Source organism: Teleopsis dalmanni, unplaced genomic scaffold (genome assembly GCF_002237135.1).
Source record: "Teleopsis dalmanni isolate 2A unplaced genomic scaffold, ASM223713v2 unscaffolded_contig_0486, whole genome shotgun sequence".
Lineage (NCBI taxonomy): Eukaryota > Metazoa > Arthropoda > Insecta > Diptera > Diopsidae > Teleopsis > Teleopsis dalmanni.
This window is the reverse complement of record NW_024031868.1, coordinates 1-12,707: the sequence shown is the minus strand read 5'-3', so window position 1 is coordinate 12,707 and position 12,707 is coordinate 1. Positions and strand designations below refer to the sequence as shown.

General features: G+C 28.6%; 1 protein-coding gene across 2 annotated transcripts; it reads left to right on the top strand.

Annotated features, from left to right (window-relative positions):
- The first annotated feature begins 654 nt into the window (after positions 1-654).
- On the top strand, positions 655-12,666 carry LOC119663504 (protein telomere ends associated-like). Of its 2 annotated transcripts, none has more exons than XM_038073110.1 (7): positions 655-992; positions 1,499-1,546; positions 1,608-1,939; positions 2,084-2,212; positions 2,269-2,355; positions 2,458-2,581; positions 12,137-12,666. In XM_038073110.1, the coding sequence occupies exons 1-7, from the start codon at positions 874-876 to the stop codon at positions 12,459-12,461; spliced, it is 1,164 nt and encodes a 387-aa protein (XP_037929038.1). In that variant the 5' UTR covers positions 655-873; the 3' UTR covers positions 12,462-12,666. The 2 variants fall into 2 exon arrangements, with proteins under 2 accessions (XP_037929038.1, XP_037929037.1); XM_038073109.1 differs by having other exon boundaries at positions 2,440-2,581.
- Positions 12,667-12,707: the final 41 nt, after the last annotated feature.

Here is a 12,707-nt window from a genome sequence, read left to right as displayed (position 1 = left end):
GTGCGAAATTGCGTGATGGGATGTAAGTTATTTAAGGGAATGTATGAATTTCCTAAAAATGACGAAAGAAGGTAAAAAAACAATAATTTATTAATTGTGGATTTAAAATATATGTTTTGTGTTTAATGTGATTTGTTTGTTTTGATGTGTATAAATACAAATTAGTAAAGCAAAAATATATGTGAGTATATATTTAATATATTTTAATAAAGTTGTGCTATGTGTTAATTTGTGTTTGTTAAATATGTGAAAAATCCAATAAGAAATATAAAAAAAAACAAAAATTGTAAACAATTTTTTGGTGGTAAAAAGAGTGGAGTATGTAAATTATATTTGTATATTAAAATATTCATATTCAAATGTATGAATAGTTTAAAGACTTTTAATATTATTTAATTTATTATTAATTTAATTCAACAATTTTATTTTTAATAAAATACTTTTATGCAATAAAATAACTTTTAATATGTTTTCTAATTAACAAATTTTACTATTTCATTTGTTCATGTTAAAAACACTGAATTGAATTAAATCGTATATTTCTTGGGACTGCTTGAAATTAGAAAATATAAATTTTTGACAATTTTTGTCAAAAATTGAGGTTGCTTATTTTGCGTTATTAATATTTTGTATTTTGTTGTTTTCTGTTTTATTTTCAACAGTTTCAATAATTGAATTGCCTTAATATAACAGTATTCTAAAACAGTAAAAGTATTCTTTGCTAATTCCGCAGTTCATTTACAAAACTGTATGTTGAAATTTCTTTAATTTTAGCGGGAAATTCATAAATAATAACACTAAATTGTTGAATACAGGCGAAATTAAAATTCATTAATAATAACACTAAATTGTTGAATACAGGCGGAATTAAAAATGCCCTTCAAAAAAGGAAAAAATGTTAAACAAACAAAAATTACTGATACAATGGGAATTAAGACCAAAAAAGCACAGGCTAGTCCTAAACTAAAGCAGGATATAAATTTGCAAGAAAAGTAAGTTAAAGTGAATTAATAAAAGAAATGCTAAAATAATTTATTTATTTCAGATTCAGACCCCGTGAAGAATCAAAAATACAATCAGTCTTTCCAGTTACGATCAATGAGTTCATTGAAAATACAAATATAATCGATGTAATTAAAGATTATATTAAAGATAAACATCCAACAGCCTTAGAAACATATCTCACGGAACCAGAAATCATGTTCAGGGTAAAAAACTCATATAACACTTTTTACAAAAGACCACAGCAACGATGTGTAGCACCACTGAAATATATTCGCATCACTAGTGACTGTGATGAAAACACAAAACAACGTTTGTTTAAAATTTCACACTATTATAAACATTTGTGTGAAAATAAAGATAATGAACATCAAAGCGTAAAAAAAAGTTTAAAGAAACAAGATAGTTCTACACATAAAAATATAAATAGGTAAATATTAAGTAGAGAAATGATTGATTATTTAGCCATTAAAAAATTTATGTATGTGCATTATAGCGTTACCGATAAAAAGATATTAGAAGAAAAGATCCTGGGACTAAAGAGGTATTTAAGTTATTTAAATAAATAAATTATTTTATTAAAACGGATTTTTTTATAAATATAGTATTATATCAAATTTTGATGCTAACAACAAAGAAACAAATGAAAAAGTGCGCAACCTTCCAGTCAGTTTTGAAACGTTTAAAAGGTTAACTTTTCACAATGATGTTATTGCTAACATTTGCCAAAGCATAAAGGAGTTGGAGTATGAGTTGCCAATTTCAAATATATCAAAAGAAGAATTATTTGATAATAATAAATTACTTCGGAGTTACTACAAAACATTTTACATGCAAACGGTTATTCGGACAATATTTCCATTGAAAATAAAACCATGTCCAGGACGTTTTAAGGACAAACTTTTGAAATATCCAGAAATTACGTCAGATCATGAAGGTAAATAAAAATATTTTGTCACAAACCTTACTATTAAGTAATATTTATTTTAGAGCCTACAGTAAGTAATAGAGATGTTATAAATGCTAATACGAAGGAACATTTAAATAAAACATTTATATTTTTTATTATTACAAATTTAAGCTGTTGCAGATAATGCTGTCGAGAAATCTATGATACATCAACAAAATCAGAAGACACCAACATTAAGTCCAGCACACTTGAAGTCAAAAGTCTTGCCGTTTCCAAACAAAAATGTTGGTTCCGATAATGGTATATTAAAAATTTATTTGATAAAATTTTTTGTTATTAACGATTTTATATTGCAGATTCAACGAACAGTGATGAGAATGAAGAAGATATTATAAATGTACCAGTGATAAAACCTATCGGCAACAAAACTAAATTAAATCAATGTAATAATATTATTTTCTGTTTTGGTTTATTTTTTATTTCATTGTATTTTATTAATTTTGTATTAAAAATAATTATATTTTCAGCATTAAAAAGTAAAGCAGCCAATGAGAATGCTAATCAACACGTAACAAATCTTCAAAAAGAAACAAAAACTCCGGAATCAAGTCCACTCATAAATGTTTTCTTGCAGACACGAGATACCCCTGACGAGAGTAAACAAAAAAGGTATGAATGTTTTAATGTTTTATATTAAATTTAAACTGAGAATTTTTTATTTCTTTTTTTTTTTAAAACTTATACATTTATTTATTGTATCTTCTCCTTTTAAAATCTTATCACTAATTACATATTACAAATTTTTGTTTTAACTATACATTGTATAAAATAAAATAAGTAAACGAACCTCACTTAGAACAATGGGTTAAATTTCATTGGAGTGAATGATAAGTGGTGTATCAAGGAAGCAGTTCAACTTTATCAGATTACTTAAAAGAAAGAAGCGGTTTTCACTTCAAGCTATTGAATATTAATTAATGGCTGGACGGTCAGCTCTTTTTAGGCAGGAAGTAGTGAATAGATGTGCGAGATTTCTTGCTAGGAGAATAACATGTTCGGTCAGCCTTTTATTGTATTTTTTTCTTATATTGTCAAATTCAGTTTTAACTAGGGGAATTTCTTGATCTCGTTGAATACTTTCATTCCTTATATACCATGGGACACCAATAATTGTTCTCAGTAGCTCTTTGGATAATTTCAATATTTGAAGCACTAGCGTAGCCAAATAGCTGAATAGCATAAGTCCATATTGGTTTTATGACGCTGTTATACAAGAGTACTTTACACTCTAGGCATAGGGAAGATCTACTAATTATAAGCCAATGCAACTTAGAAGCTTGGAGCTTCATCTGAATTTTTTTGGCTTCAATATGTTTGCGCCAAGTTAGTTGTCTGTGTTATGCCTAATGTCCCTCGACAATAAATGCATACAGATTGAGTAGTTTAAAATTACTCTTTTCTAGAAAGTTGTTTCTTTATTTATATAAAATTATCTTACAACTAACTTAACTAATTTTCTATCAAGGTTAAAATAATATGTTGTTAGTTATCTCTATTTTTAGTGGATTGTATTATTACATTTTATTGTTGTTTGCAAAAAGGTTCAAAATGGGATACAAGGACGGAAGTCCCGGTACTTGGGATTTTTCCTTCTATTGTCTTTTTCACATATATTTTCATAATTGTAATTAGATACGGTTCCTTGTATTTATAATCAGTAATACAATTTATCTATACAAAAGTATTTAAGGAAATAATGGAATTTCCCTTTGGATACTTGAATGATCAACAATGTCCTTTTCAAACAACATCCGGTTGACGATAACAGTAGGTTTAAATTATTTATCATTTAAAATAAGCAACATTAAAAGCCGTTTTTGTTGCTTTGTCTATTGGTTTGTAAGACAAACTTAAATTGATAAATATGTGGATCAAATCCACATAACACCTCCGTCCTTAAAGAAAGGCAGTGACAAAGTAATTGTCTTTACTTCCAGAAGCAGATCCTTAATCACAATTGTCCAGAAAAGTCACCATCAACTTGGCCACCAAAAGCTTCCACTCGATAACTTTTGTTTTGTAATATTTTTTACAATTCTAACATATAAATCAACATAAATACAATAAAGTTACAAAAGTATTGTTTTCTATAACATATATCTTAAGTTCTAAAAAATTATTGTATATTTTTTTATTTACCATTCATAACTACATTTATTTCCAGTTTTATTTGTTTTAACTGTTACTTCATTATTTGATTTTTTTATTATATACTATAATATTATTCGGCAAACGTTTTAGCGATTCTTTCTTTATATTAAAACATTTATTAAATATATTTATTCATAAACTCCCTTTTATACATTTTACAATAACTATTATTATACTTAGTGTCACATATAAATTTTACTTAGTTTTAGCTTTGTTAAAAATTCAATTTCTTCAATTCCATTAATTTTCACATTTAAAAAACAATCATCATGATAATAATATAAATCTTTTAAAAAATAGTTTCGTTTTTATCCTCTGGTATAATTATTTTATAGTCTACAGTTTTAAAATTCAAATATCATTTTTCTTTAATTTCATTTCTGTTTACATTCATATTCATATTTTATTTAATTTATTACAGCATACAAATATTTGTTACAATTTATTGTCATATATGCCTCAACATTATAATGTATATACTTAATTTGACAATGTTTACTTTTTCTTCTCATAAGGTTATTAAGAATACAATTATCCATTTTTATAGTGGATTTGGTTACTAACTCATTAACTGTTATCAATAGTTTCAAATTCATCTCAATTATTGAATATGGCAAAATATTCATTATCCCTACAAAAATAACTATTCTCTTTTTCTAATATTAATTGCTTATTTTCCTCAAATACTGCCACAATTAAGCTAATCAAGAAGATTAGTTTTCAACATATCTTTTAACCAAATTTTTTGAAAATTTTCTTGTTCTTTGATTTGTTCGTATAAAAACATTTGTTTCTGTAACCTTTATTATAGTATATGGACCAGTAAAAGTGTTTTCTAACTTTTTATTTTTTGTTAAATTTCTAACTAATATTTTTTGACCTACTTCATAATATGGTGTATCTGTTGCTTTTTTATCATATACTAATTTAGATTTTTCTTTTGAAGTAGTTGTACTCCTTTTTACTACCATTTCAATGTTCTCTATCATATGTTTAATATTATTAACGTATCCCCCTATAGTTACTAAATCTAAGGCGTCAATTCCACTTGGTCTATTACCTTTCCTTCCAAAAACTATTTCATGTGGTGAAAAACCCGTAGAGGAATGAGTTGTTGTGTTATAGCATAAACCTGCAAACTTCATAGCTTCATCCCAGTTTGATTTCTCAAAATCAACTGTATTCAAATATTCCTTTAACCTTCCATGTACTCTTTCTATAGATCCATTTGCTTGTGGATGAGCCACACTAGTAGTAATATGTTTAATCTTGAAGATTTTAGCTAAATCTTTCATTAGCTCATTACAAAACTCTGTACCATTATCCGTTAATATTATTTTTGGAATACCAAAATATGTAATCCATTCGTTTACAAAAGCTTGAGCAACCGTTTCGGCACTTTTATCTTTAAGTGGTGTGAAACGCACATATTTTGAAAGACTGTCTTGTATACTTAATGCGTACAAATTTCCAGATTCGGATACTGGATAAGGACCAGTTAGATCCAAATTAATTTGTTCAAGTGCACAAGTAGCATTTGAAACCAGTTGCATAGGCATTCTAGTAGGATGTCTATCAATTTTACCTAATTGACATTTTTTACAAGCTCTTACATAATCTGCAACCATATCATTTAAATTTTTCCACGTATATTTCTCTCTAATTTTCGTAATCGTTGCTTTTTGTCCCACATGACCACCTATAATGCTGTCATGATACTCCTTAATTATTTCTTTTATTTTCAGAAAATCTGTTATCTCGATAACTTTCCCTCTTTCCTGAACATTTTCCTCAATACTATTTTTCGAGTTTACTTTAACCAATTTATTTTCATTATTTTCAAATTCAATTTCCTCTTGAGCACTTTGCGGTTTTTTACCTTCTTGTTTGTTCTGTTCACTACAGCAACTACAACATTTCTTTTTCTTTTCTTTTCTTGTTACTGCTAAGACATTTCTACTCAAATGATCTGCTACTATATTTTCAACTCCTTTCTTATATTCAATATCATAGATATACTCTTCTAATTTAAGTCTCCATCGTACCAATCTTGATCCAGGGTCCTTTACATTGAACAACCATTTCAACGGCTTATGGTCTGTTCTTATCAAAAATTTCTTCCCATACAAATAAGGTCTAAATACCTTTACAGCCCAAACAATGGCCAAACATTCTTTTTCTGTAGTGCTATAATTTCTCTCAGCACTATTTAAACTCCTACTAATAAACTGAATCGGCATATCTTTGTTACCAGTTTCCTGCGATAGAACTGCTCCCAGACCTTCGTTCGAAGCATCTGTTGTAACTATAAATTTCTTTTCAAAATCTGGAAATTGCAAGGTTACTACACTAGCTAAACTATCCTTCAATGTTCCAAATGCTTTGTCCTGCTCCTCCCCCCAATAAAATTCAACTTCTTTCCTAAGAAGTTTATTAATAGGTGCTGCTATTTGGCTAAAACCTTTAATAAATCTTCTATAATAGTTGATCGCTCCCATGAACGACTGTGTTTCTTTAACACTCTTTGGAGGAGACAATTTCACTATTGCCGATATCTTATCTGGATTAGGTTTAACACCTCGTTCTCCAATAACGTGACCCAAATATGCGACTTCTTTCCTTAGAAATTCACATTTGTCTGCCTGTAGTTTCAAGTTGGCTCTCCTTAATTGTTCCAAAACATCTCTTAATTTTTCATTATGGTCTTTTAAATTCTTGCCATATACCACAATATCATCCATGTATACAAAACATTTAATTCCTTTTAATCCCATCAGAATGATATCCATCATTCTCTGAAAAATGCTAGGTGCATTTTTCAATCCAAATGGCATCCTTTTAAATTCATAATGCCCATGTGGGGTAGTAAATGCTGTTTTCTCGATATCCTTTTCTGTCATTTTAATTTGATGGAATCCATTTGTTAGATCTAGAGTTGTAAAGTATTTGGATGTTCCTAGTTGATCTAAAATCTCATTGATATTTGGTATTGGATATGTATCCGCCACCGTCATGTCATTTAATTTTCTAAAATCAACTACCATTCGCCACTTTGTTGTTCCTGAAGCATCTTTCTTTTTTGGAACCATCCACACAGGTGAATTCCAAGGCGACTTAGAATTCTGTATAACATCGTTTTCTAATAATTTCTTTACCTGGTTTTTCACTTCCTCTTCATGTACCTTTGGATATCTATATGTCTTTGTATAGATAGGTTTCACTCCTTCTTGTGTTCTTATGTCACAAGTTAACGTGTCAGTGAAACTCAATTTTTCTCCTTCTAAAATAAATAAATCGCTATATTCCGAAATCAATTTCCTAATTGATTCATTCTCCTCATCATTCATATGCTCTACTCTCAAACTTTTTTGTATACATTCATTTCTATTTCTTATTTGGAACACTCTTTCTTTCATTAATTTTTCTTTCTTAGGATCCTCTTTACAATTATTAACAATATTATAATTCCTAAGATCTTCTACCTTCAATGGAAAATCAATTAATACCTTTTCCTCACATTTATTTATAATGCTCACCAAGCATTTTCCATTTCTCATTGTACTAATACAATGAGGAATGACAATTTTTTCATCTTCATAACGTGGAACATATACGTCTAATCCATTCTTTTTACCTTTACTAACTTTAACGGATCGAAATACTTCCCTCCTTGGCGGGACAAATTCTTCAAATTTATTACATTGGAGACAATACACATTTTTATTAACATAAAACAAATCCTGGTCATAATCTATCTTGCACTTAAAATAGCCTAAAAAATCTACTCCGATTATGCCATCATATTCGTAAACCAAATCATTTGGTATCACGTGAAATTTCCATCTATAATTATCCGTTTTCCCGTTTTTATTCCTAATTCCTATTCTAATGGACGTACTTCCCATTGTTTTTTCTGCTTTTTTACCTATACCAATTAGTTCTATTTTATTACCATCATTCATCTCTTCTATGTATATACACTTAGATTTAATTAAACTGACACTAGCTCCGGTATCTATGAGGAATTTATAGTAACAATTTTTAAGATTTATTATTATGTAAGGACTTTCTTTAGTGAAGTTAATTGAAAACGTTGCCTTTACTACGTTTTCTAATGGTGAAAATTTTTATTTTCTTCCAAAGAAACCTTCTTCTGTGCTACATTTGAATAGCACTTATTCGCAAAATGTCCTGTTTTGCCGCATTTATAGCATTTTATAATTTTCCCATCATTGCTACTAGATTGTTCCTTGCTCGTGGTACATTTTGTAGCGATGTGTCCTTGTTTCCCGCAATTATAGCATTTTACCTGTGTTACCTTAACACTGAAATTTCGTCTTGTACTTTGTATGTATCTTATCCTGGATTCTTCATCCTGTGCAAATCTTCCCGCTTCTGATAATGATTTTGGACGACAATTGTTTACATATTGGCCGATTTCTCCATCTAAGCCATTTATGAATGCATTTAAAACAATTTTCGTTTCGATATAATTATACACCGCTTCCCTAACACTAGCATCTTGCGATTCTATCTTCGCATCTGCTCCTAATTTCCTCGACATAGTTTCCATAAATAATTGGAACTGCCTAACTGTTCGTCTCTCCTGTCTGGTAGATATTAATTCTCTATATAGAGCTAATGTGCTATCACTATCTTTATAATTTTGTTTGAGTTGAATCTTTAGTTCATCCCAGTTACCTATAACTTTGTTTTCTAATATCAGTCTTGCATTTCCTGATATCTGCGACTTAATATATTTAAATAAAAAATCTTTTTGATGCGGCCTTGCTGCGCCTATAGCATCATCACAAGCTGAAACAAATGTATAAAGTTCAGTCTTGTCACTCTTGAACTCTGGTATTAATTTTATTAATGTGTTAATATCTATCGTTTCTCCTAATCCATTTGGATTACCTGTACTACCTGAACTTTCTATATTATTTGTTGCCATTATGTATCAATTTAAATTAAAACGCTGCAATAACTGCTAACTATCTCTATTCAGCTAATGAGTTAATTCCTCAATTTCAAAAATTGTCAATTTAAAAAAAAAATAAATTATATGTTGAATTAACAATATTCACAATGAACTTAATAATTAATGAACAATATTTATAATATTTATAATCTACAATAATAATTATGATCATTTAATAATCTCACCAGCTCCAGATCAGGAATTGTATCAGCATTCTTGTTTCACGTTTATCTCGAATCCAAAAAAAATTTTTAAAGTTTATTTGACCTTAAGGATTTTTCGTTTTTATTTTTAAAATTTCTATAATTTTAACTCCACTATTTTTTGTAATTATTTCTTCAAATTTTATTGTTTTATACTCCTATTTCACCACTTAATATTTTGCCGCTTTATATTCGTATTTCACTACTCTATATTTCTTCGCTTTTATACTCGTCTTTCACCACTTTATATTTTATCGCTTTTATACTTGTCTTTTACTATATCAGATTTTACCGCTTTATACTCGATTTACACCACCTTATATTTTATCGTTTTATACTTTATTTTCACCACCTTATATTTTACCGCTTTTAAACTCGTCTTTTACTATATCAGATTTTACCGTTTTATACTTGATTTTCACCACTTCGTATTTTATCGCTTTTATACTCGTTTTTTACTATATCAGATTTTACCGCTTTATACTCGATTTTCACCACCTTATATCCCACCGCTGCCACCAATTTTCTTTTCTGTTATGCCTAATGTCCCTCGACAATAAATGCATACAGATTGAGTAGTTTAAAATTACTCTTTTCTAGAAAGTTGTTTCTTTATTTATATAAAATTATCTTACAACTAACTTAACTAATTTTCTATCAAGGTTAAAATAATATGTTGTTAGTTATCTCTATTTTTAGTGGATTGTATTATTACATTTTATTGTTGTTTGCAAAAAGGTTCAAAATGGGATACAAGGACGGAAGTCCCGGTACTTGGGATTTTTCCTTCTATTGTCTTTTTCACATATATTTTCATAATTGTAATTAGATACGGTTCCTTGTATTTATAATCAGTAATACAATTTATCTATACAAAAGTATTTAAGGAAATAATGGGATTTCCCTTTGGATACTTGAATGATCAACAATGTCCTTTTCAAACAACATCCGGTTGACGATAACAGTAGGTTTAAATTATTTATCATTTAAAATAAGCAACATTAAAAGCCGTTTTTGTTGCTTTGTCTATTGGTTTGTAAGACAAACTTAAATTGATAAATATGTGGATCAAATCCACATAACATCTGTCTAGATGAATACCTAAATACGTTATATTATCTGCTTGTGGTATGGGAATGTTATTTAGTAAAACTGTTGAAGATGCACTCCGATTTAAGGTAAAAATGACGTGTCTACATTTTAGTTTATTTATTTTAATTCGCCATTTTGACAACCATTTCTCCACCCGAAATAAGAGAGATTGAAGTTGGTTTGAAGCTAGCACAACGTTTTTGTTTCGACATAAAATTGTCGTATCATCAGCAAACGTTGTGGTGACGACTGAGCTACTTATTGGGATATCAGATGTGTAAAGTACATACAAGATAGGTACAAGAACACTTCCTTGTGGAACACCAGCTTCTATTGGGAAATTATTAGATATATATCTAATAATTATTAGTATATGATCTATATATAACTTTAAAGCTTCTGTTATGCAGATACAATTTTAAACTGAGTGGACATTTAAAGGTAATAAACAGCGTATTTTATGTAGGAGCCCATTGTGCCATACTTTGTCAAAGGCTTGTGTAACATCGAGAAATACCGCGGAGCAATATTCTCTGAGTTCAAACGCGTGTCTTATTTCGTTCGTTATACGATTCACTTGCTAGTTCCATGTTTTTCCCTAAAACCAAACTGGTGGGAGAGTATTACGTTTTGACCGTCAAGAAATGGTTTCAGCTTTAAAAGCAATGCTCTTTCAAAGTGTTTAGAAGAGCATGGCAAAAAGGTTATTGGCCTGTATAAAGAGGCAAGCGTGGGATCTTTACCTGATTTGAGAATCATAATAATCATGGGTGTTTTCACTCTGTTGGGTAAAAGCCAAATTTATTAATGGCATTAAAAAGTCTTGTGATAAAATTTATAGCCAAAAGGGGTAAGTTTTTTGATAGAGTAGTGGTGTTATTAAAAAAGTACTTTTCTCTACATATTATTTAAAAAATTGTTAATATTTTATCTTAGGCTTCAACTAACAATCACACATGATGATTCGAAATACGCACTGAAATTTCAAGACTTCGTTGAGAGCACCAATATTTTAGACCTTTTAAGAAATTCGAGCGATTCTACTGATGACGACTTAGTAAATTTAGCATTCGAATATTACATCAAATTTGTTACCAACCCTGTTAATCCAAATGTGGAACTATTTAAAAATTTGATGATACATGCAAATGAAAAATCAATAAAATCATTTTATACTATATATACTCAAAATAAAAAAGACTCGCCTAAAGAAGTAAAGGCTATAGAAGATATATAAGTTTAAATTATTATTATATATATTTAAAATTTGATTTTAATGTCAGTCATGACGTTAGTGACTATTTTAGGTAATAGATTTATATTTGTATTTAATATAGAGGTTTTGAACAGCACTGAATTGCAACAACAAATTTTTTATTTATTTTAAATAAATTCGATTTAATTAATTAATTTTTAACCAAAACTTCGATTAATTCAAAATAAATAAAAAATTTTATTGTTAAAATTCAGTACTACTCGAAACCACTGTATTAAAAGTAAGTTTGATGATTCAGGATATTTTCTGGATAATCAATATGTCATTTTGATAAATTTTATTATTACATGTATAATATGAAATACACAAAAAAAACATGCATGTAAATAAAATGAAACTTGTTTTTTCAAAATGAAAGTAGAAAAAGTAACAAAAATTTTTAAATACAAATTTTTGTCAGTTTTTGATTTATTTGTTCAAACGTAACAAGCCTTTTCTATTCTTTTTATAAATATTTGCAGGCAGGGGCCGAAAGCGAGTAAGTCCATTAATAGGAATAATATGTTTCCTGTCTCAATAGCTGAATTCAAAAAGTACACATATTACAAAGAAGTGCTACTTCAAATTTTGAAAGAAAAAGCCAAAGGCGATGAAGAACTTTTCGCAAAATTACGGAGCAATAAATTGGTTTGGAAGAAAGCGCTGCGATTGTATTACACAAATTTCTTTTTTAAACCATCGATACGTAAAAAATACACTTTGCGTTTGAAAGAAATGCCGCAAAGTTTGAAGGCAAAATTTTTAGAAATACCTGCAAAATCAACTACAGTGAAGGAAAGTAAGTAATAAACTCAGCTAAAGCAAATTTTTTATATTTTTATGTTGTAAAGATTTAGCTGCGTTGTTAATTCTTTGCATTAGGATTTCCAATCTTTTGGGGGAACTAAGGCCTTTATAATTTATCCACTAATTTGTAGGTTTGAATTTACATTATATACGTTTGCGTAACATTTTTTCTAGCAGAGTTGCACAACGTACACCAATAAGTGACCACTGCCCACTACTTTAAATATTTATATAATTTCGTTATTT

Coding starts and splice junctions, on each gene's coding strand:
- LOC119663504 (XM_038073109.1), top strand. CDS start 874: ATGCCCTTCAAAAAAGGAAAAAATGTTAAACAAACAAAAATTACTGAT. Junction 1,547..1,607: donor AAGATCCTGGGACTAAAGAG/GTATTTAAGTTA, acceptor TTATAAATATAG/TATTATATCAAATTTTGATG. Junction 2,582..12,136: donor GACGAGAGTAAACAAAAAAG/GTATGAATGTTT, acceptor AAATATTTGCAG/GCAGGGGCCGAAAGCGAGTA.